The 26,283-nt window shown below is 39.1% G+C and overlaps 2 protein-coding genes across 3 annotated transcripts in view; one reads left to right on the top strand and one right to left on the bottom strand.

Annotated features, from left to right (window-relative positions):
- LOC114669508 (presenilins-associated rhomboid-like protein, mitochondrial) overlaps positions 1–26,283 on the bottom strand; it is a 1,019,231-nt gene that overhangs the window by 87,530 nt on the left and 905,418 nt on the right. The window lies entirely within an intron of this gene.
- ubxn7 (UBX domain protein 7) overlaps positions 1–26,283 on the top strand; it is a 143,181-nt gene that overhangs the window by 80,574 nt on the left and 36,324 nt on the right. For both annotated transcript variants that reach the window (XM_028825689.2, XM_051922887.1), the window contains 3 exons: positions 7,325–7,471; positions 15,096–15,186; positions 22,969–23,096. In XM_028825689.2, coding sequence (XP_028681522.2) covers positions 7,325–7,471; positions 15,096–15,186; positions 22,969–23,096 — 366 coding nt within the window. The remainder of the gene's footprint in view (positions 1–7,324; positions 7,472–15,095; positions 15,187–22,968; positions 23,097–26,283) is intronic.

Here is a 26,283-nt window from a genome sequence, read left to right on the forward strand (position 1 = left end):
GCAGCTGCTTAGTGAAGCGACATGCTGCACGGTGCTTCGCATACTTAAAAGCTCGAAGGGCACATATTGATTTTTGCATGTTTGTTTTTCTCTGTCTCTCTCTATCTCTCTCTCTCTCTCTCTCCCTGCTCCTGATGGAGGGGTGTGAGCTGCCGCCTTCAACAGCTTTGTGCAGCGGTGCTTCGCATACTTAAAAGCCAAACAGCTCTATTGATTTGTTTGCTTTCTCTGTCTTTATGACAGTCTCTGCTCCTGACGCACACTCCTTTGAAGAGGAAGATATGTTTGCATTCTTTTAATTGTGAGACAGAACTGTCATCTGTCTTGTCATGGAGCACAGTTTAAACTTTTGAAAAAGAGACAAATGTTTGTTTGCAGTGTTTGAATAACGTTCCTGTCTCTCTACAACCTTCTGTGTTTCTGCGCAAATCTGTGACCCAAGCATGACAATATAAAAATAACCATATAAACATATGGTTTCTACTTCGCGGATTTTCTTATTTCGCGGGTGGCTCTGGAACGCAACCCCCATGATGGAGGAGGGATTACTGTATTTGTATACAGTGTTAAATATATCTATAACTTGCATTGTTCTCTTGCTGTTAAGATCCATTTTACTCTTAATTATATAGTTGTTCGACCCCTCTAACTTTAAGGCAGTTTATATTAACATTTCCATTCATGCTTAAGATTTGAATCGACTTTGTCCATTAAAGTACATGGATGCAAATACAGTGATCCCTCGCTATATCGCGCTTCGCCTTTCGCGGCTTCACTCTATCGCGGATTTTATATGTAAGCATATTTAAATATATATCGCGGATTTTTTGCTGGTTCGCGGATTTCTGAGGACAATGGGTCTTTTAATTTCTGGTACATGCTTCCTCAGTTGGTTTGCCCAGTCGATTTCATACAAGGGACGCTATTGGCAGATGGCTGAGAAGCTACCCAACTTACTTTTCTCTGTGTCTCTTGCGCTGACTTTCTCTGATCCTGACGTTGGGGGTGTGAGCAGGGGGGCTGTTCGCACACCTAGACGATACGGACGCTCGTCTAAAAATGCTGAAAGATTATCTTCACTTTGCTACCTTCTGTGTGCAGCTGCTTAGTGAAGCGACATGCTGCACGGTGCTTCACATACTTAAAAGCTCAAAGGGCACGTATTGATTTTTCACTCTTTGTTTTTATCTGTCTCTCTCTCTCTCTCTCTCTCTCTCTCTCTCTCTCTCTCTCTCTCTCTCCCTCTCTCTCCCTCTCCCTGCTCCTGACGGAGGGGGTGTGAGCTGCCGCCTTCAACAGCTTTGTGCCTCGGTGCTTCGCATACTTAAGCCAAACAGCCCTATTGATTTGTTTGCTTTGCTCTCTGTTTCTGACAGCCTGTGCTCCTGACAAGCACTCCTTTGAAGAGGAAGATATGTTTGCATTCTTTTAATTGTGAGACAGAACTGTCATCTCTGTCTTGTCATGGAGCACAGTTTAAACTTTTGAAAAAGAGACAAATGTTTGTATGCAGTGTTTGAATAACGTTCATGTCTCTCTACAACCTCCTGTGTTTCTGCGCAAATCTGTGACGCAAGCATGACAATATAAAAATAACCATATAAACATATGGTTTCTACTTCGCGGATTTTCTTATTTCGCGGGTGGCTCTGGAACGCAACCCCCGCGATGGAGGAGGGATTACTGTATTGACGTAATGAGATGCGTGTTAGGAATATGAACCTCTTACAGATTCTTGGAACTGATGTAAATAACAGTTAAATGAGATTATTAAACATAATAATGAAAATCATTGATAATTAATCATGCAAGCATAGTTCTCTGCCATTTAACAAAATATTATAAAGATACAAGTTATTTATCTTTTTAATATATATGTTTTCTACGGGAGTTTCAGTATTTTAGAAACTGGTGTCTGCATGTTTAGGACGTGGTGTGGCTAGGTATTTATTATAACCAGAATACAATGAGTATGTTGCCTGTTTTCTTTGCACCATTCTAAGTGTGAACCAATTCATAATCTATTTGGTGAATGAGCATTTTTTTTTTAAATTCAGTTTGTTCTAACTCTAACCGACAAATGTGTCTTTATTTTTATGGTATATCCATTTGTCATGGTCCATCATGATACTGAAAATTAAAAGCATTGTTAAGCCATTATTAGCCATAGTATATCAGCCTTCAGTTAAGTACGAGAATTAAGCAAAAATTGCAGTGACATGTAAAAGCAGGGTTTGTAGTGCAACATATTTAAATGAATGAGGTGCAGCCTCTTGCACTAAAAAAGTAGATTATTAGTTGTTTTGGCATGTTTAACTATGCTAATTATAATTTATTTGCATATGTGTGTAATTTGTTTACTTTCTTATACTGTACTATATCAGTTTGCCAAGTGTGACGCAAGGCTCAGAATTCTATATAATTTCAACTAAGCCTGAGTCAAACTTGTAATGATCTCCTTTACAGTGTTAAGCCCAAATATCTCATGAGATCATTTTCTGTTGCCATCTAGTGGATAAAATAACATTATGCTGCAAAAAAATCATGAATATTTCTATGCGTTTTGCAGCACTAAAGTAACTCATTAATATTCATGATTAGGACGGAGCCTTCAACCAAAACACAATGGCATGTAGATGAGAAGCTGTAAAGTAATTTATAGAACTAACTGAATCTGAACCATTAGTTGAATTAAGCAATGGTGATGACAGTGTGAGTTAGTCATCAGACGTTGACACGGATAGTGAAATTGATGCATTTGGTACTGTATGACTGTGATATACCTGGTGAATTTTGTCACCTGCAGGTTCATCGTGTTGCAAGTAGGTACGTGGCAAAAAGGCAAAATGATTGCAATCAAGTTAAAAGGCAAGAAAGACGTTAGCCCCCAAAGCACTGTTCACAATGCAGCAGCTATTGTTGGTGTCAGGGGAAATATGGAAGTCACTAAGTCTTGCTCTGTGGTAACCTACAATAACACAAGGGTCGCATCAATCATGCTGATCAGGTACAGTCATTCTACTCTCTCACGCTCAAGCAACAGAAAAAATATTTCAAGAACAATGTGAAAGAAACACACTTCTACTGTCCCAGTTGCAGAATCGGGTTGTGCATTGGTGACTTGGGTAAATATAACGCTGAGGAAGCGGTTGTTAATATATTTTTTACATGGGAATAGTAACTTGTCCCAGCATTGTGACCTTGGCATGATATGGCATTGTTGGAAAGATTGTCTGCTTTAGGCCGTGGCTGACAAGGAGTTAATCCAAATACTGGTTCTCTTGATAGTTTATCCAAAAACTACAAAAACCTTGTCAAAAATGGCATACAAGGAGATTGTCCCAGAAGCAGCTTATAAGTAGGGCTTGGTATTGGCACTGATGCCCCGATTCAATTCCGATTTACAATACCCCCAATTCAGTTCGATATCCATTTTATCTTGACTGAATTAGCATGCACTGATATATTTGAAGTGGTGGCTTTTTCTGAGATTACTTAACCATGCATAGAGAACATTAATATAATGTGACAAATTTCAGTAACCCTTTATTTGAAAGGAGTCTACTCAGTGACTTCATAACGTATGCACAAGCATGGAATGACATTTAAGAAGAAATTATTGATTAGTAATGGACAGTTAACATCATTATTTGCAAGATAATGTAACAAAATAATAATATTATTATAAAATAATCAAATAGATAGATAGATAGATAGATAGATAGATAGATAGATAGATAGATAGATAGATAGATAGATAGATAGATACTTTATTAATCCCAAGGGGAAATTCACATATTCCAGCAGCAGCAAACTGATAGAAAAAAACAATATTACATTAAAGAGTAATAAAAATGCAGGTAAAAACAGACAATAACTTTGAATAATGTTAACGTTTATCCCCCTGGGGGGAATTGAAGAGTCGCATAGTGTGAGGGAAAAACGATCTCCTCAGTCTCTCAGTGGAGCAGGTCAGTGACAGCAGTCTGTCGCTGAAGCTGCTCCTCTGTCTGGAGATGATATTGTTCAGTGGATGCTGTGGATTCTCCATGTTTGACAGGAGCCTGCTGAGCGCCCGTCGCTCTGCCATGGATGTCAAACTGTCCAGCTCCATGCCTACAATACAGCCTGCCTTCCTCACCAGTTTGTCCAGGCGTGAGGTGTCCCTCTTCTTTATGCTGCCTCCCCAGCACACCACTGCGTAGAAGAGGGCACTCGCCACATCTGTCTGATAGAACATCTGCAGCATCTTATTGCAGATGTTGAAGGACGCCAGTCTTCTAAGGAAGTATAGTCAGCTCTGTCCTCTCTTGCACAGAGAATCAGTATTGGCATTCCAGTCCAATTTGTCACCACCAGTTCCTTGGTTTTGCTAGTGTTCAGGTGTAAGTGGTTTGATTCGCACCATTTAACAAAGTCCTTGATTAGGTTCCTATACTCCTCCTCCTGCCCACTCCTGATGCAGCCCACGATAGCAGTGTTTTCAGCGAACTTTTGCACGTGGCAGGACTCTGAGTTGTATTGGAAGTCCGATGTATATAGGCTGAACAGGACCGGAGAAAGTACAGTCCCCTGTGGCGCTCCTGTGTTGCTGACCACAATGTCAGACCTGCAGTTCCCGAGACGCACACACTGAGGTCTGTCTGTAAGATAGTCCACTATCCATGCCACCAGGTATGAATCTACTCCCATCTCTGTCAGCTTGTCCCTAAGGAGCAGAGGTTGGATGGTGTTGAAGGCGCTAGAGAAGTCTAGAAACATAATTCTTACAGCACCACTGCCTCTGTCCAAGTGGGAGAGGGATCGGTGTAGCATACAGATGATGGCATCCTCCGTTCCCACCTTCTCCTGGTATGCGAACTGCAGAGGGTCGAGGGCATGGCGGACCTGTGGCCTCAGGTGGTGTAGCAGCAGCTGCTCCATGGTCTTCATCATATGTGACATCAGAGCGACAGGCCGGAAGTCATTCAGCTCACTAGGACGTAATACCTTTGGGACTGGGGTGATACAAGATGTTTTCCATACTGAAAATTAATTAATAAATCCAATATTGTTATTCGGTAACCTATTTATATGTTCTGAATCTCCATGTGGACACCTTTCAACTAAACTGTTAGTTAAAGTTATTCCCCTGTTGGACATTTAAAATAATCTTGAATTAGCTGAAATTAAAAATACAGCAGGAAGACTCGTGTCTTTCTATATTTCCACAAATACACATATCTTCAGTTGCTCATATGTAGCAGTCATGTTAATCAGTCTCAAATTTGTCCTCACAGTTCTTCCTCAGACTAACAGGAAGCGTTTTAAAATGAGAATATAGAGCTGATGCTTGTTGACAGCAGCATTGGGTGTATTTAATATAAAAGACAAAGAACCAACCATCGTTACTGATAACGCCGCTAATATGACCCATACAGTGCAGCTTATGTAGGTACTTCATGTCTGCTGCTTTCTGCACACACTCACTTTGATTTAACAGGCTGGCCAGGTGATACGTGTTAGAAACTTTTTTCAGCTTAACAGTACAGCTAGTCACATGCTTAAAGAGAAGCAACATTTATTGGACTTGCCAGCATACAGACTTGCAATTGATGTGGTCATGCGATGGAACAACAGCCAGCCAGCCATCTTAGCAGCTATTATATATGCAGCAGCAGTGCTTCTGGTGTGACTGGCATACAGCCCACTTGTCTGCAACACATCTGCCACAGGTGCCCAGTGGTTTTTAATTTAGTGAGATGTGACTGTCAAGTTGGAATCTGCTACCCTTGGATGTTCACCTGTTGCAAATTAGGGCTGCTAAAATGCAGGGAGGTGAGGTTAGGATTTCAGATCTAACCATGTAACATTCTGTGCTCTGCCTCTGCCCCATCCTACGTCTCACAGCGAGCACAACTCATAGTAAAGTGCTTTTTCTGTAGAAAGTCTTAACAGGTGTATTAGCAACACCTACTTGGATCGACTGTGAAAAACAAAGATGAGCAAAAATCTGCATATAGTAATTGAGCAAAACAGAGCTTCACAAGATCAATCTTGAGACTTAAAGAACCAATATCAAACGTTTTCAGGGGTGTTGAACTCCAGTCCTGGAGGGCCGCAGTGGCTGCAGGTTTTCATTCTAACCATCTTCTTAATTAGTTACCAGTTTTTGCTGATAATTACTTCTTTTAATTAAATTGACTCAGGCCCCTTAGTTGTTTCTTTTTCCTTAATTAGCGGCCAAACAATAATGAGACATGAAACAAGTGGCCACATGACCAGCTCACCTGTGCCCATTACACAATATCTGAAAACAGAGAAAGGAGGAGGTCTCAGTAAGTCTGATCTCTCAGGTCATCGAAACATCTTGATGGTGTTCTTAGAAAAAAAACATAAAATCATCAGTTTTAGAAATGTCTGCTGTGGCAGAAAGAATAATTAAATAATGGGTTTAATTAACAGCAAGCATTGGCTTCTCATTAAGAAACTGGTTGGAGTTTGAAGCCCCAGTTTAGCTGGTCATCTGTTGGCTCGTTTCACATCTCATTTCTGTTTGGCTGTCATTTAATGAGGAAACGAATCAATTCAGAGCACTGAATCCTTAAAAACAAGGCTATTAAAATGAAGGAAGAAAAGTGAATTAGCAGTGAAAACTGGTCACTGATTAGGAAAAGGCTTAGAATGAAAACCTGTAGCCACTGCGGCCCTCCAGGCCTGGAGTTCGACACCTGTGGTTTAAATGAACAATAATGATTAATCGGAAAATCAATATTTTTACCCAGGCCTACTTATAAGCATCAAATCATTTTTAAATAAACATTGTTATTATTTTTTATTGCTGCTCTTTTGTATTGTGGTAAATACAACACACGCAACTGTGAAACCTCAGCCATTGTATCTGAATGTGGTACATTATTCTGATTATAGGCATGCTTGGTGGTTTAGGACTACAAAATTTATTATGCTGTTATTTCCTTGTTGGATATGTTTATTTACAAAACTTTTCAGTGGCAATATTTGCAGTATTTAAAGATTTTTAGAAAACAAAGCATTGGACTTTTTACTGAGTCATTTAATTAGTATTAGTACAAGTATGTCTCTATACAAAATGCTATGTCAAGTGGACTAGATTACCTTGTGTGTCACATTTAGTTTCAGTTAAAATAAAAAAAGATAATATTAAAAAAAAAAAAGTTGTTTCTAAAAAGTAGATTCCTTACACTTACATTCAATTAATATATGTTAATCTTTTTCTAGAGTATTTGTGTAGTTTCATTGGTATTTTTTTTCTTTTATATATGTGGAGATTTTTATGTGGTTTAAATATATTATGTGTTTACAGGCAAAGGAGTGTGGTCAAATGGAGAATAAGTGGCTGATGATAAATATCCAAAACGTGCAGGATTTCTCTTGCCAGTGCCTAAATCGAGATGTATGGAGTAATGAAGCCGTCAAAACTATAATTCGTGAACACTTTGTCTTTTGGCAGGTATGCTTAAAAATCAAATGCACTCAGATAGTTTTATTTTCATATACAATATATTCTGAAGTAATGTTGAATAGTTGGCAGTAATCAAAATGTACCTGAAGGTGAGAACAGTAATGAGTAGTAGAAAAATTAACAATGACATGCTTCCAATGCTTTATTCTATATTCTTGGAACCAGATATGTTTTAGAATTTGTAGGTTGATTTAAATTCTGCAACACAAATAATCCAGCGTTTTTGGATTAGTGTGGTCATGGACGCAAACCATGGGTATTCCAGAGGGCATCCACATGTACATGTACAGGTATGGCCCTGTGAGCATTGGTAAAGAAATTCCCATACCTTGCGAGCAGTGCTGGGTATGGAGAAAAACATATTGTGGGTTCCCCATGATCATACATCTGATGTCTGCAATTTCTGTCACAGGAGCTGAAAATGTAAATAGTAGAGATGGGACTTTTGAATAAACGTGTATTCCAATATGATATATAAAGAATCCCCAAAAGCTTCAGTGGGAGGCTTATTAACAAAGAAAATTGAGCATAACTGCTGTTGTTATACTTAGAAGGATAGGAAGGTTAGATTTGAAATACTATTTCTCCATGGAAAGTATTTAACTATAGATGTGCAATCAGGTGTGAATGCACTTCATTTTATGGAATACTTAGTCCAGATGACTGGCATACTTCTTTTCCAGTGTGTTGTGCACAGAAATTGCAATTTCTATCTGCCAATGTGTTGTGCATAAAGTGAGGACTAAAACATGACCGTACTGCTGTTGCACAAAGCCACTCTTATTATAATAATAATAATAATAATACATTTTATTTATATAGGAACTTTTCCATGCTCAAGATACTTTACAGAGTCTTAGAAAGAACAGCAGGGTATCAAACATTGGATACATGTTTTCTGCATACAACACTAAAACCAATAAATACAGGATATACAAAGCATTAAAAAGAATAAAAGATAATAAACCAGAGTAAATATTAAATTCAATAATAAAAAAAGCCTGAACAAATAACATTGTTTGTGATATAACACACACAAATTAACCTGAGTATCTGGACAGAGAGGTAAACTGGAAGAAGGGGCAGAATATTTGGTTAAGTCAGGGGTGGGCAAATTCATTCCTGGAGGGCCGCAGTGGCTGCAGGTTTTTGTTCCAACCCAATTGCTTAATAAGAAGCACTTATTGCTCTAGAAACACTTCTGCTTCATTTTAGTTATCTCCCTCGTTAAGATTATGAACCCTTATTGCTTATTTAAGTCTTAAACAGCTGCATTCTTGGTTTTTAATTGCTCCTTATTAGCAATAAGATGCAAATGACAAAAGAAACCAGCAGTTATCCATTTTGCTTGTTACCCTTTACACCTGTGTGTATTTATCGTGCACTATTTGGTTTAATTAAATACTTGGAAAGAAAGAGAAGAGAAAAAAGTGAAGGACTGCGAATTACCCATCCGTTTTACACTTCAAAGTATTTGGATGATATCCTTAGAATGGAAAAAAAAATCTAGGATATGAGAATGGCTTGACATAGCAGAGTTAAAGCACTAACAAGCCATGAAATGTAATTATTGGCAAGGATTGTTTTCTAATTAAGCAACTGGGTTGGAACAAAAACCCGCAGCCACTGCGGCCCTCCAGGAATGAATTTGCCCACCCCTGGGTTAAGTTACAAGCCTTCCTGAACAGGTGAGTTTTGAGTTGTTTTTTGAAAGAGTGAATTGAGTCAACTGATCTAATTATCATTAGTCATTCCAAGGTCTGGGGCGCTAAACAGCTGAAGGCCCTATCACTCAGGGTACAGGGTAGTGTGAGATTGCCAGAATTAGAGGACCTTAGTGGATGAACAAGAGCATAGGGATGGAGAAGGTCACTGATGTAGTCCGGTGCAAGGTATTAGTGCAATTTGAGTATCCCTGATCTGAAATGCTCCAAAGTTCAAAACTTTTTGAGCACTGACATGATGACACAAGTGGAAAAACTACAGAACATGGTTCTCTTTTATAAAACTTTGCTTGGATTCGAATGTAGAAAATATGCAGACCCCAAAAAGTGGATATGAATAGCACGTACAGATTCAAAATTGATTTATTCTTTCAGAGCGGGATGAGGGGGGAATCCCCCGTGAAACAACATACATTTGCTGATCGGATTAGGAGCTGGTACTCCATGGTGCATCAAGCACTACTAAGTAACACACTTGTGTGGCAATTCAAAAATACTCTGTATGGCTCAGTTAAAATCGCAGATGAATGTGTGTTAGTGGAATGTCACTTCTTACAGTTAATAAGCAGCTTCTTTCCTGATATGTGCTCTTATTGCAATATGAGTTGTGAAATAAACAGAGCCAAAACCCAAGATAAAGAGTTGGGGTATATGACCACAGTATCACCGTATACTTGGAATAGTTGGCAAAACAAATGGGGGGAAAAAAGTCTTTACAGACAGCGCTCATTAATGAGCTGATTACAAAATAACAAAAAGGTAGTTAAGTAGAATACTGACAGGAAGGAGAAGGTCCATGGGAATTAGAAATGGAAATGATGTCGTCAGTGGCAGGTTCCTTTTGTTGGTCTGCAGAGGGAGAAAGAGAGAAAGCATCAGAGGTTAGTGCCAACCCTTGTCTGGCGGATTGTTACAGTTATTTAAGCTTTAAGCTGTCCCCCATGCACACGTGTGTGACAGTTTGGTAAATTTCTCAGATTACATCAGGAAAACCAGGCACTGCTGCAAATTGCCTTTACAGTAATCCCTCACTTATCGCGGGAGATAGGTTCCAAGGCCGACCGCGATAACTGAATTTCCGCGAAGTAGGGACACCATATTTATTTAATTATGTAACGTGTATTTGGACTTTTTAAACCCTCCCTATATTGTTTACAACCCACCCTTTACTCTATTAATAACAGGGACAACTTCTAAGCAATATGAAATCGGTAGATAAGTTTACACTTACTGTATAGCGAAGTACACGTAGCTATATATGACGTGATGATGGTGATGAATATGCTGCGCAGTAAAAATGATGACGATGGTGATAATCCCCTGAATGCAGTAGCAAGAGCACGTTAATGCTGAATGAGTGAGATGAGACTTCCTGGTTAATGCAGCACTCCGTCTCTGAGCCAATCAGCAGCACACAGGAACTTAACTGCGTGCTCTGATTGGGTAGCTTCTCAGCCATCCGCCAATAGCATCTCTTGTATGAAATCAACTGGGCAAACCAACTGAGGAAGCAAATACCAGAAGTAAAAAGACCCATTGTCCGGAGAAACTCACGAAGCAGCGAAAAATCCGCGTTATATATTTAGATATGCTTACATATAAAATCCGCAAAGTCGTGAATCCGCGAAAAGTGAACCGCGAAGTAGTGAGGGATTACTGTATACATTGTCAGAAACATGTCTTGTTTTATGTATGTACAATCACACCATAATAAAACTGAATGTAGCGCCTCGTCTGTCTTTTAATGACTTCCAGCACTGCGAGCTTGATTGAGTGAAGATTCAAATACAGTGGAACCTCGAGATACGATCACCTCTGTATACGAGAAATTCAAAATACGAGGAAACTATGAGCGAAAAATTCAGATCTAAATACGAGCATTGGCTCGCGTAACGAGCCACGAGCCAGGCTGTGGGTATAGCTCGCGGCTTAGCAAGGGGGCGTGGTAGCAGTTGCGATCTGCGGTGTCTGCGTTTCTCACTTAAGTGCACAGGTGGGAAACTGCCCACATCCATGATTGTTCCTGTGGCTGATGGGCTGCAGCTGCCATGTCCTCCCCGCATATATAGAGAAGCGCGAGCCGGTTAAGGGGGAGAAAAAGTAAAAGAAAAGAGAGAGAGAGAGCGCGAGAGCGGGGGAGCGGGAGAGCAGGCAGGCAGGCAGGCAGGCAGGCGAGTGAGTGCAGGCTCGCGTGTAGCTGAACAGTGAGCTGAACAGGCGAGCCAAACAGCTGAAGCAGGACGTTGTAGAGAAGGTCAGCTGCATTAAGAGTGTCTCGCCTGTTGCAGAGCCCGCAGGTGAGACGCTAACAGAGAAGAAGCACCGTGGATTGTCATCTGTTTTTTAAAGACGGCATCTTTTTGACGTTTTAACCTCGTGTTAAAGGATTGTTATTCTTGTGTATTTTAAACCTCCACTTCACAACTGTTTTAAGGATTATTTATTTAAAAATTTATTGAATGCTCTACTGCACTTTGGACACCTGTTTTGATTCTTTTAATAATCAGTTATATTATTTACCAGTGTTATTTATTAAAGGTAGACTACAGTATATATAATTTATCAGTGTTATTTGTTAGGAAAATTGATTTTTATGTTAATATATTTGGGGTGCAGAACGGATTAACTGGATTTCCATTATTTTCAATGGGGAAGTTTGTTCTAGATACGAGAAATTCGCTATACAAGCTCAGTTCTGGAACGAATTAAACTCGTATCTAGAGGTTCCACTGTATATTCAAGTCAAGTTAATAATTCTAATACCTAATATATGTATATTCGTACTTAAACTCCATAGCGTTACATTTTTTTCTCAAAAAAAATGTGAAAAGCTTTGCATTTTTTAGCTTAAAAAATTACATTTTTATTAAATCTCTTCTTTTTACTGTAAAATGTGCAAATCACTAAAAGTACAAAATCAAAAGTGTAAAAAGTATAATCATCATCATATAAAATTAATAATAATGATAATCATGATGCTAATATTGTCATACTTTCAAAATATATGTCTTTTGTGTTATATATATTTGAATGGGATAAGTGCTTAGGTGTATGGTGTTTTACCCAACATTATTCAGCATTATAATTCTTCTCAACAACAATTCTTTCTATCACATCATCATCAAGAAAAATCTTCAAGTAAGTAAGTGCATCCTGGCTTCACTTTTCATTCACTTTTATTCCTCACTGCCAGTGGCCGTTCTCTGTGGCCGTGTCGTTAGGTATGGGCTTGTTGTTTTTTTTGCTATTTCCGTTAGTTGAGCTGTATTGTGTTTGAATTTGATGTAAAGCGTTCAGTGGTTTGTACAATCCCAAGCAGCACATTATTCCTAACTTCACTCCGCAGTAGTGCCACTCACAATATGGCGGTGACGCCTGCGTCTTCCGTACTATCTCGGGTTTCACTATGCTGTGTAGTGTGGACGTTTGTGGCATCCGTACTCTCTCCAGTTTGACTTTGGGCGGGGCGCCGAATCCTGTTGTGTTTGTTTGTTCTGTGGCCGTGTCGTTAGGTATGGGCTTGTTGTTTTATTTGCTATTTCCGTTAGTTGAGCTGTATTGTGTTTGAATTTGGTGTAAAGCGTTCAGCGGTTTGTACAATCCCAAGCAGCACATTATACCTAACTTCACTCCGGTGTATAAGACTTCGCTTGCGGTTTATGAAACGCGCGCTGTAGGCGCCTGCGCACTATGTCTCATGGTCCCATCGCCGTGTACCTGCGTCCATATCTGGTTTATTCTCGGTTAGTAACATGGATAAGTTGAGACATGGTGATTATATTTGTGTTTCACAAATGGAGTTACAGAATTTGCAGAATGTTGCATTGTAATGATCCTTAAGTATTTCCTCCACATTTTATGAGGGTAAATCAAAAAGTAAGGTCAATTTGAAAATTCTGCTTTAAGCACGATGGGTAGAACCTGACTCTGCAACATATTCGGTGTGGCTTATGGTTAGTTCAAACAGTCACAGCGCAGCGCTCTGCTGTTATTCTAGTTGAAGCCAAGGTCAAATGAACATGGACACTCTGCTGCCCCATTGTTGAACAGTGCACCATAGTGACATTTCTTTGGGCAAGGGAGTGAAACTGAAATTTGAGTGAAGCTGAAATTGATCAAAGGATGTTGGCTTGTACAGGTCAGTGAACTGTTTGGGTATCCATCTTGTGCAAACTTTACAGTAGCCCAAGTCATCATGTACTTTGGCAAATCCAGGTTCATAACTGACATCCAAATGTGCAGCAGCGAGCAAAATAATCCAGAATTGTGCTCCCAAAGTGGTGCAAATAATTAGAACAGCAATAGAATATATCTGGGAGGGCCTTGCCTTATATAAACATCAGAAACCTGTAGTGTGATTTGGTTTTCTTGGTGGCTTCCAAGATTAAAAGAGGCCTTTGGGGCCATCAGAGGACTGATTTGGTGCCTACTTTGGAAGGCTTTTAAAACAATTTCCAAAAAAATTGAAGTCCATAAATTCACTGTCTTCAAGATAATCTTCAAATGTTGAAAATTTCACACATATAGCAAACAATGCAAGTTAGATCTTCTCACCAAAAGATGCTGCGGGAAGTTCCCAAGGACTCCTGGATAACATTTTGGCTTTCACTGGCTAGTCTTGCAACATTTAGTGACAGGGACCATGAGTCAACTATCTGAAAGAGGGTGCACAGATTTGCTATAAGACCATTTTGTATTAAAAATAAGAAATTAAAAGTTATGAAATGGCCAAGTCAAAGACTACATCTGAACCACATAGGACGAATATACCACTTTCTCTTCCTCTGCAGATGGCTTGCACATCATATTTATTGATGTGATATGTTGGTTAATAACACCCCAGTCCTAGACAAAAATAATTAGAATTAATTTGTGCTATTTTATTAAATTTTACAATTTAACAAATTGAAACAATACTACTTAGTTGCAGTGTTTTTTAGCAGTACAGTATAGTTGAATCCTAACAATGACAGTGATGTTTCCAAATGCAAAGGAAATTTGAAATTTGGACAGTCTCTTTTCTTGGAAGGTGAATAGCATTAAGTAAAAGTATATTTGAGTAATATAGTAAACAGATTATCCTTAATGCAATTTTTAAGCATAAAATAGATTCCATGGTGCAGGGGTTCTCAATGTCGGTCCTGGGGGCCCACTGTGGCTTCAGGTTTTTGTTCCAACCAGATTCCTAATCAGTGACAACATCTGAGAACACTGAGCTCAATTAATTAGCAGACATTTTTTTTTTCTCTTCACTTATTCTTCATTAAGAAAGCACTGCAGCATGTTCTACATTTATAAGACATTTAGGAATATTTCTGCTTTTGCTAGATATTTAAATGCTTAACAACCTTTTGTTGATTTCATTCTATTTTGCCCTTTCTCTGTGCAGTTTGCTCCCTTCTTGTATCCTAATAATGACAACCACTGGAGCAGACAGCCAGGCAAACAACAAGGCTGCAACTACTTCAGCATTAGACCCACTAATTAGAAAATAATGAATTAATTAAACAATTAGAACACTCTGCAAAAAACAGAATGAAAATCAAGATGAAAATATTGTTAAAAAGAAAACAAAATACATTATTCCAATATAACTGCTTGGTACATTTTAATATACCAAACTTAGTTTTCTAATTTCTACATTTTTCCCAAAACACAGAATTTGACAAATAACAGTTCACTTAATTAGCGCAGGAGTCCAATTAAAAATAGAAGCTGGTTGGAACAAAAACCTGCAGCCACAGTGGGCCCCCAGGACCGACACTGAGAACCTCTGCCATAGTGTACGTTACAGTGTAAAAAAATAGTAATAAATTCTAACTTCGTCTTTCATTTTTACATTTTTGTAGTTTCTTACTTTTGGTCAAATACGTTGTGTTTTCTTAAAGGTGTACCATGACAGTGAAGAGGGACAGAGATATATACAATTCTACAAACTAAATGAATTTCCTTATATTTCAATCCTTGACCCGAGGACAGGTATGTAATAAATTGGAATTTCTAATTTGATGTCTAGCAGTAAAGTTTGAAAAAAGTAAGAAAATATATGCATGATGTAACATTCAGCTGCATTTACGGGCTTGGTTAACTTCTTTGAAAGCTGAAGTATTTTAATTTTTGTTTACATGTCAAATACTCTAAAAATTCGTTATACTCAATAATAACAGAGATAACAGAACAAAACTACAGGTTCTAGTAGAACACATAGAATATATAGTTTTAGTTAAAAATGGAGTCTAAATAGATGTATGGTGGCTCATGTAGCCATTATAGACCGTGGATTACAACTCAAGTGATGTAAAAATAGCATTGATTGAGGTTCTGTTGTTAATTGCTGGTTTTAGATGTTTTATGGGTACTTGTATTTCTTATACATAACATTTTTCAAAGAAGTACCAGTTAGAAAGTTAATGTCTCTATTAGTCCCAAACTATAATTGTTAGTTGCAATAGACCATGATTGATAGCAGGTCATTGTGATACTTTGCCAATTAATTGTAGTGTCAGAGAAATATTAATTGTATATATCTGCAGCCAAAGCAGCTGTGAGATTATTTTCAATTTAAAGAAAATACTGAGTATGTGTTTACTTCATGCATAACAAGTTATAGAGGTTATTTCCTCTTCCATTCATTTCTAGATAAGTTAAGCTGCTGCATGTTTTACTTTTACGGCCATTGCATCATGTAAAGTAATTGGTGAGGTTTCAGACAACTTGAGAAGTGAACTGGTATGGCAGACAACTCTGGCGCCACATGTACACACTAACATAAAGTGTAAGATGCATGCATGACTCTACAGGTGTTTCATTGTTTTGCTTAAGGTGCAGCTATTGAACAAGTAAAAGAGTAAAATATATAAGCTGAAGTAACTTCTTTCAGAGTAAACAGTAAATTAATCTGTAAATGGTAGTGATGTGTCGTTCACGAATGAGCCGGCTCTAAGAGCCGATGCTTTGAAGCGAACGAGAGGAGCCGATGCCCGTCGAGCAGAGCCGAAGCTTCAGTCGCTCCTGCTCAGCTCTGCTGAAAATCCATTCGGCAGGGGCGGGACTTTACTTATATGGGCACACAGAACATTGGCTCATAATGCCGGCTTGTTCACGAACAACACATCGGACTAGGATCGTACCATTGTGTGAAAGAAGGAAGGGGGGCAGACGCTCCGAAGACAGCGAGTGTTGGTACAGGCCAGGTACACAGAGCGATCGCTGCGACAGACGAGGAGCCAGATTTAAATGCAAGCGCATCGTGAAGAAAAAAAGAAGAGTGAAGAAATGAGTGAAAGCCGAAAAAGAAGCAGCATCTGGCTGCATTTCAGTGATATTGGAGACTGCAAAGCTAAGTGCAGAATTTGTAATATGAAAATATCCGTTAGAGCAGGGTCAACAACAAACCTGCACAGACATATAAGAACCACCCACCCATCCGTGCAACTGGAGGACAGCGTGCCCTCTCTCCTGCCATCCACTGACCCTGGAAAAGAGCCAAGTACTTCTGCTGCAGCATCCACTGTCTTACCGAAAACTGCAGGTATAACACGGTCTTCAGTTCAAACCAAAATAAGCACATTTATTCCAAAACAAATGACACAAACAAACAAATAAGTGTCGATGAGGTGCTGGCCAAAATGATAGCTAGTGACTTTCAACCATTTTCCATTGTGGAGGACAGAGGATTTACAACTTTTGTACAGGCCTTAAACCCCATGTATGTTCTCCCTAGCAGAATAACTTTGTCCCAAACAATTATTCCATAACTATATATCTGAGGATGGAGTACAACACTGTGCTTTCAGAAACCACTGCTCTGGAAAAAGGTAGCATTTAATGACAAAAGAGCTGTGGATGAGGCATTTCAAAGAATAAGTGCAGCAGCAGCAAGATGCAACCCCAGTAGCCTGTCTGCTCCTCCATCAGAGGGCCAAGAAGAAGAAATTGGAGCAGGGCCGTGTTCACAGGAACCACAAGCTTCTGCTGTGTGGAGGCTCTTTGACGAAAGAGCAACAGGAGACACTGCAAGGAGAAATCCCACAGCTGATGCTATGCTGGAGTTGAGGTCCTATCTTGAGGAGCCCCTCATCCAACGATCTGAAGACCCACCGAGCTGGTGGGAGGCCAAGGCTGCAGTCTACCCACGCCTGGTTAAGGTAATGGTAGGAAGACTTTGCATTGTCTCTACATCGGTCCCCTCATAAAGAGTCTTCTCAAAAACAGGACAAATAATCACGGAGAGGAGAAATCGCATCAGCCCATCTAAGCTGAGGCATCTGGCATTTCTGAATGCCAACCTGGCCTAAAAACTTTTATTCAAAGAGTCATAGTGTTGTGTTGTTGTTGTTGAGTTTGGCCTTTATTTAATTTGTTTGCTGTGTTTTTGTGTTAAGTTGTTCATTTAAAGCTTTTATTAAAATGTTAAACAATAGTAACTGTGTATTTATTGTAATGAAAAAATGCATAAAAATACGTAATGTTTGAAAACAATGAATAAGAAATTGCTTAGGCTATACACAAACCATTCATAATTGCTTAATTAGGCTAAAATATAAGCATCCAAGTGATACTAAACGAAGAGCCATTCGGGAACCGTAAGAGCCGGCTCTTTAAAGGGAGTCGATCCATAAGAGCCGAAGCTTTGAAAAGAGCCGGAGTTCCCATCACTAGTAAATGGAGTTCCACAGAATGTTTCTTTGTTCTAAGATCTAGAATTTTGAAAATTCACCTATGTTTTTCACTAAGAGGTTTTGAAAATTCAAAATTTTGTACAGCTCACTCTATTTTCAATAGAAGAAATCTGAAGCTTTGTGATAAAGCTCTCTATTATAAAAGCAAATCTTGAGACAAGACTATTGCCAAGAGATTTTTTCAAGTCCCGCCTCCTCTCAACCATTTTTCACCCATGCCCACGGTCCTCTCACCTCTCATTTGTGTGAATGCTTTTGTCAGACACAGTTCTTGGGCTCTCAGCTGTAATACATTTTTACGTTTTCCTCACTTTAAGTTCCCAATAAAAGAAGACTTATTATGTCCAAATCTTATGGAAGAATTTCATCCAGATGGGTTATCTACAGAATCCTAGCACCGAGAAATGATGAAGTCAAACGAATTAACACGAAAATTGTTGATCAGTTACACGGCAATGACATGTAAAATTTTAACAGGTGACAACAAAGGTAATGTAATACATATTTCCGCAGATAATCTTAGACACCAAAGGAGATCTTGATATGCCGTTCGTATTAAAATGTTTACAGTTTCCTTTTACAGTAGCTTTTGTTATTAAAATTCACAAATCACAGGGACAAACATTCGACAAAGACTGTTTATTTATTAGATAGAAGGAAATGATATTCACTCACGGGCAGTTATACATTGCATTGTCACGATGTACAGTGCATCCGGAAAGTATTCACAGCGCATCACTTTTTCCACATTTTGTTATGTTACAGCCTTATTCCAAAATGGATTAAATTCATTTTTTTCCTCAGAATTCTACACACCACACCCCATAATGACAACGTGAAAAAAGTTTACTTGAGGTTTTTGCAAATTTATTAAAAATAAAAAAACTGAGAAATCACATGTACATAAGTATTCACAGCCTTTGCTCAATACTTTGTCAATGCACCTTTGGCAGCAATTACAGCCTCAAGTCTTGTTGAATATGATGCCACAAGCTTGGCACACCTATCCTTGGCCACTTTCGCCCATTCCTCTTTGCAGTACCTCTCAAGCTCTATCAGGTTGGATGGGAAGCGTCGGTGCACAGCCATTTTAAGATCTCTCCAGAGATGTTCAATCGGATTCAAGTCTGGGCTCTGGCTGGGCCACTCAAGGACATTCACAGAGTTGTCCTGAAGCCTCTCCTTTGATATCTTGGCTCTGTGCTTAGGGTCGTTGTCCTGCTGAAAGATGAACCGTCACCCCAGTCTGAGGTCAAGAGCGCTCTGGAGCAGGTTTTCATCCAGGATGTCTCTGTACATTGCTGCAGTCATCTTTCCCTTTATCCTGACTTGTCTCCCAGTCCCTGCCGCTGAAAAACATCCCCACAGCATGACGCTGCCACCACCATGCTTCACTGTAGGGATGGTGCCAGGTTTCCTCCAAACTGAGAAAGCACATGTACATAAGTATTCACAGCCTTTGCCATGAAGCTCAAAATTGAGCTCAGGTGCATCCTGTTTCCCCTGATCATCCTTGAGATGTTTCTGCAGCTTAATTGGAGTCCACCTGTGGTAAATTCAGTTAATTGGACATGATTTGGAAAGGCACACACCTGTCTATATAAGGTCCCACAGTTGACAGTTCATGTCAGAGCACAAACCAAGCATGAAGTCAAAGGAATTGTCTGTAGACCTCCGAGACAGGATTGTCTCGAGGCACAAACCTGGGGAAGGTTACAGAAAAATTTCTGCTGCTTTGAAGGTCCCAGTGAAGGTCCCAACTTTTTCACGTTGTCATTATGGGGTGTTGTGTGTAGAATTCTGAGGAAAAATATGAATTTTATCCATTTTGGAATAAGGCTGTAACATAACAAAATATGGAAAAAGTGATGCACTGTGAATACTTTCCGGATGTACTGTAAGTCCAAACATGGAATCAAAATTCATTGTGATATTGATGAAAGGTTAATTCAAAAAATTTTTTACTGAAGTGTTACAGTAAAAGTGTAAGTTTTAAAATTATTTGCATTTTAATTTCAAAGCCAAACAGAACAAAAACGTATAACGCAATGAATACCTCTAATGCAACATGAAACATAATTTTATTTCAATTTATTACATTTTACTATTTTTATAATGGTTAATTACTTGCTGTAATGTAAAATAGTTCTATTATGTATATGTAACATTTCCCATGAAAATAACAATCTATTTAAATTGTACATCCGCTTCCCCATATGTGAGTGGGAGATCCGCAAAGTGGCTGCCTGTAGTGCCGGCCCGGGGGTTAGTGAGCGAAGCGAGCAGGGGGCAGAGCCCCCTAGTTTCCTTAAAGAAAAAGTGTGGCCGATTTCAGCAAAGTCGGTCCACTGGGACAAACAGGTAGATATGATTACTATTATTTGTAAATGCACCTAAAATGTGTCATTACAATGAACTTTGCCCAACCCTATAATTTTGAATTGATTAAGACAGTTACTACAACTAGAAAATCAATATTTGAGGAAATAAAAGTTTGGAATGTATACGTCATAACACTTTACTGAGCATATAATATGTTGGCAGCTTAAGACTGATTTCAGCTTGTCCTTCCAGTAATCTTTCTGCATGATTTTACTCAGTGTCAAAAAAGACACAATTTGAACAAAAACAAAAACTATTCAAGTATATAGTTTTCTACAACAGAAAGGAAAACAAGGTTCTCCTTTGCTTTTTTCCTTCATTTCCCCTTCAAATTGATGCACACATAGGTCATCCATATTACTAAACGAGAATGGTAAACCGGAAGGCACGGACCCAGGTACACGGCGATGGACGCAGGAGACATAGTGCGCAGGCGCCTACAGCGCGCGTCTCTTAAACCGCAAGCGAAGTCTGATCCACCGCGAATGAAGGAGTCACGGCTCAAAAACGAAAGAGCTCAACTAACGAAGGAGTCACGGCTCAAAAACAAAAGAGCTCAACTAACGCCACACAGAAAAGAAGATTCTGCACTGCACCCCAGAGTCAAACGGAAGACGCTACGGAGTCCGCAAAGGTCCACAAAGATAGTACGGAAGGCGTGAGAAAATACGAAAGGCGCAGGCGCCTACAACGCGCTTCCGAACTAAATGTCCACACTACACAGCATGGTCCGGGTAATAAGAATAAACAAACTCTCCGTATTAAACGTTCGGCATCCTCACACGTCCAAACCATATAGCATATGTGAATCACATTACAGTGATGCATTATTAACAGTACAACCATAGAAAACGCTCCGTATTAACAGTAAGTGCAATTATCCATATTACTAACGGTAGACAACGGATAACTAATGGAGTCACGGTCACGGCTCCAAAACGATCCAGCTCAACTAACGGAGCTACAATAACGACCCCGCATGGATACAATCATTAAACTTGGGCGCCTACAACGCGAGTCTGAAACCGCAGAAGCAAAACTGTCTCGGCTCCAAAACCAAACAGCTTGACTAACGGAGCTACAAACACGAGCCTGCATGGACAAATACAATGAACATAGACGCCTACAACGCGCATCTGAAACTGCGGAAGCAAAGCAGGCACGGGTTCAAAATGAAAGACCACAACTGACGGAGATACACACTACAACGCGCGTCTGAAATGCCGCAAGCAAAGCAGGCACGGCTCCATGACGGACATACAGAAACGAGCCCGCATGAATACAATTAATGAACGCAGGCGCCTACAACGCGCCTCTCAAACAGCAGAGGCAATAGAGAAACGGCAAAGAAAAGAACGACAAACAGCCGCTAAACAATTCCGCCAATTAGCTGACAACACATTCTGTAATGAGTCCACTATTAATGAACATTCATTAGGATTAATGGATATCATTTGCTGTCATTGTCATTTACTTAACTTCCCTGAAGAAACAACTGGCAATAAAACTAATGAGTTTACACGTTGTTGTCAAAAGGGTCAGGTTAGACTGCCTCCTTTAGATGACTTTCCTGAATATCTACAGAAGCTTCTAACTAACAATGTACCCGAAAGTAAAAACTTTATGGACTGCATTGGATCCTACAATAGTTCATTTGCTTTTGCATCTACCGGGGTGAATATCAGGCCAACAGCTGGCAATGGCCCATACTGCTTTCGCGTATGTGGACAAATATTACATCGGATTGGAACAGTGCACCCTGAACCAAATCACGAACGCAAATATGCACAAATCTACGTGTTAGATCCAGATGTCGCAATCTATCAACGAATAACCCTTCCTGAAAACACACAATACACAGTAGCTGATCATGAGAAACGTCGCTGAAGTCATAAACAGTCACCCATTAGCTACGTCTACACAAGTACATACAGGATCACATTCTAACAATACTGTTTTGATTCCTAGAGTTGACATTACAAGTTCTGACCTGGAATTACCTTTTACACTTTAACGACACCAATTTCCCATTAAACCTGCATTTGCCATGACAATCAACAAATCCCAAGGACAAACCATGGACAGAGTTGGCATATACTTCTCTGAGACTGTACTTGGACATGGACAACTTTATGAAGCCTTCTCAAGAGTTCGGCGTTCATCTGACATTAAAGTTAAAGTTGTAGATACTCCATGCCAAGCAAAACTCATTCAAGGGCAACACACCATCTTTACTACAAATGTTGTGTATAAAGAAATATTCCAGTATATCTTTCTAATGTGCCATGCTATGGGTTCTTTACTTCCTTTGTTCGTCATCTACACCTTTACACTCCAATATATCTCATACATACATCAATGTATTTCGGGTTACCCAACACCAGGGGTTGGCGAGCGAAGCGAGGAGAGGGCAGAGCACCCTAGTTTTGAATAAGTGGTTATAGGCTCTGTGATGGCATCTTCACAACAATTAAACTTATAGAATTCTGTAAAATAGTAGCCGTTGTAATAGTGAATCATATACTCTGAATAAATTAATCTCCAGATTTTTTAGTATAGTTTTATCACATGGTAGTTTTTTGTCTTGTTGTACTATTCATGTAAGCTTGTGTGGAAAATGGAGGAAATGATTGTGGGGTTACATTTATTTACATTTTTTTACGTTTGGATGATGTCTAGTTATGTTTCACTCCTTCAGGTCAGAAACTTGTTGAATGGCACCAGCTTGATGTGAATTCCTTCCTGGAACAGGTTACTGGTTTTCTTACTGAACATGGACAACTAGATGGTCTGTCCAGTAGCCCACCTAAGAAGCGCATGAGATCTGTGAGTAAACAGAGTTTTAAATGTGCTGTTTTGGATGAGAGGCCCTAGTTTAAATTATTTCAAAATAAAATTTCATATTTATATCTTAATTATTCAGATGAAGCAATGTTGCTGTTAAGTACTAATGTGAATTAACAACAACAGAAAATAAGGGAAGAGTAGGTAATTTAAGCTTTACAAGCTCAACTACTTTTGTTCTAATTGCATCTCATTATGCAAGTTCTGATATTGGCTACCCCATGTAACAAAGGAGAGGGGGAAAAGTGCCATAGGTGGGGGGTTAAAAAAAAAAAGGTGAAGGGGAGCAATTTCAGATAAGAGTAATGTTTATTATACTTTTACAAAAGGCATAAAACTTAAGTCCACTATGAATTTAAGTGGGCTTAAGTATTCTCAATCAGTTGTACAACAAACAACAAAACAGAACATGCTTGTTTGCATGCTTTTCTGTATTCTTGACTTACAATGCTAAACTATTGCCTGAACATTCTTGAGTGACTCATTTAAACTTGTATACACTTTATATGTTTCAAAAGTTCCAATCAACAGAGTTAACAAGTTTTTGACATACTGTACTTTAATTCATTGTAATTCAATAACTGTAAATAAGAGCAAGGCTGATGATCTGATCATTTTATTTTATGTATTTAATGGTATAATAAATTCAAAATTAAAAAGTTTACATATGATTACATGCATTGTGAAATACCAAGTGACAAAGGGAATTTGAGGTTTTCTGTATTGTTTCTCCATTTGTAATCTTTTAGTATGCAACTCACTTGTACTTTTAACTAAATTAAACAGAATTTCGTATGTTGAAAGTGGAATAGTGGTATTTCCACACATCAATTTTAATGGAATACCCTAACCAAAATTTTTATTTTTTTTTTATATTACTTACCCAATGTGGTATTAGTGAAAGCTAAGAAAAATTTGTAATGTCATGTTTTCATGCAGCCAATAGTGGCCAGTTCAGTAAAAATGGCAAATGATTTGAGAAACGTCCATGGAAGCAAGAAAAAAAAGTTATGTTACTCGTGTCACATAATTCAAATATCAATTATCTAGTAGTATGCTCAAAAAAATAAAAAAACACGTCTAAGTAGTGGCACAACCGCACAATATATTTTATTTGTGTATTGTAGAAATGCTCTATAAACAAGTGCATTAGTTTCACATAGTGCTGGGTGGTATACTGGTTCATACCAAAAACCATTTTTTATTTTTGTTATGATATGGATTTTTCTTATACCGCAACACCAGTTTAAATAGCCTAAACAACATTCAGAACGTGGCACAGCGGGAAACTGTTTACCGGGGAACCTTTTTCACTGCTGCACCACTAAAATACACATACAACGGAGTACATGCATTAGTGGAGGTATTGAACGGTGGAAATGGACAGAGAACATTCTGAAACTGAAGCTGTAGCAGACAATAAAGTAAAACATGATGACACAGAAGAACTTTTGCCGAAAAAAGGAGCCGTGTCTGTTGTCTGGAGATACTTTGGTTTTAAAAGGTTGGATGTGGACCATTATGTTGAAATGTGTGAATACTGTTTCTATACTACTTATTTTATTTTTTTTTTCAATACTGTGTAATGTACCTGGATACTGTGTAACAGTGTGATGACATGTTGACTTTATCCTCGACATTTCCACTTTAATCTTGACGCTTATGATGAGAATAAAGTCGACATGTTGACTTTATTCTCAACATTTCTACTTTATTCTCACCATGTATGTTGAGATTAAAGTCTACATGTTGACATTATTCTTGTAATTTGTCATTAAAGTAGAACATCGTAAACTGAACTTCATCTTAAAATGAAAATTTAATTTACTAGATTTTCTCAAATCCCGTCATAAATTATGTAGCACATTAAATGCTTTGTGTTAAGTGTTCCTGGAGCCATGTTAATCACTATGTGCTTCTTAAACTGACTTCCTCTTGCTCTAAGAGGATGTGCAGGCAGCGATCAACACACAGAATACATTAATTTCATGATATTCTTGCTCTCTGAACATTTACAGTGCATCCGGAAAGTATTCACAGCGCATCACTTTTTCCACATTTTATGTTACAGCCTTATTCCAAAATGGATTAAATTCATTTTTTTCCTCAGAATTCTACACACAATTCCCCATAAAGACAACGTGAAAAAAGTTTACTTGAGGTTTTTGCAAATTTATTAAAAATAAAAAAACTGAGAAATCACATGTACATAAGTATTCACAGCCTTTGCTCAATACTTTGTGGATGCACCTTTGGCAGCAATTACAGCCTCAAGTCTTTTTGAATATGAGGCCACAAGCTTGGCACACCTATCCTGGGCCAGTTTCGCCCATTCCTCTTTGCAGCACCTCTCAAGCTCCATCAGGTTGGATGGAAAGCGTCAGTGCACAGCCATTTTAAGATCTCTCCAGAGATGTTCAATTGGATTCAAGTCTGGGCTCTGGCTGGGCCACTCAAGGACATTCACAGAGTTGTACTGAAGCCACTCCTTTGATATCTTGGCTGTGTGCTTAGGGTTGTTGTCGTACTGAAAGATGAACCGTCGCCCCAGTCTGAGGTCAAGAGCGCTCTGGAGCAGGTTTTCATTCAGGATGTCTCTTGTATATTGCTGCAGTCATCTTTCCCTTTATCCTGACTTGTCTCCCAGTCCCTGCAGCTGAAAAACATCCCCACAGCATGATGCTGCCACACCATGCTTCACTCTAGTGATGGTATTGGCCTGGTGATGAGCGGTGCCTAGTTTCCTCCAAACGTGATGCCTGGCATTCACACCAAAGAGTTCAATCTTTGTCTCATCAGACCAGAGAATTTTCTTTCTCATGGTCTGAGAGTCCTTCAGGTGCCTTTTGGCAAACTCCAGGCGGGCTGCCATGTGCCTTTTACTAAGGAGTGGCTTCCATCTGGCCACTCTACCATACAGGCCTGATTGGTAGATTGCTGCAGAGATGGTTGTCCTTCTGGAAGGTTCTCCTCTCTCCGCAGAGGACCTCTGGAGCTCTGACAGAGTGACCATCGGGTTCTTGGTCACCTCCCTGACTAAGGCCCTTCTCCCCTGATCACTCAGTTAGATGATCGGCCAGCTCTAGGAAGAGTCCCGGTGGTTTAGAACTTCTTCCACTTACGGATGATGGAGGCCACTGTGCTCATTGGGACCTTCAAAGCAGCAGAA

The sequence above is a fragment of the Erpetoichthys calabaricus genome, chromosome 2 (assembly GCF_900747795.2).
Source record: "Erpetoichthys calabaricus chromosome 2, fErpCal1.3, whole genome shotgun sequence".
Lineage (NCBI taxonomy): Eukaryota > Metazoa > Chordata > Cladistia > Polypteriformes > Polypteridae > Erpetoichthys > Erpetoichthys calabaricus.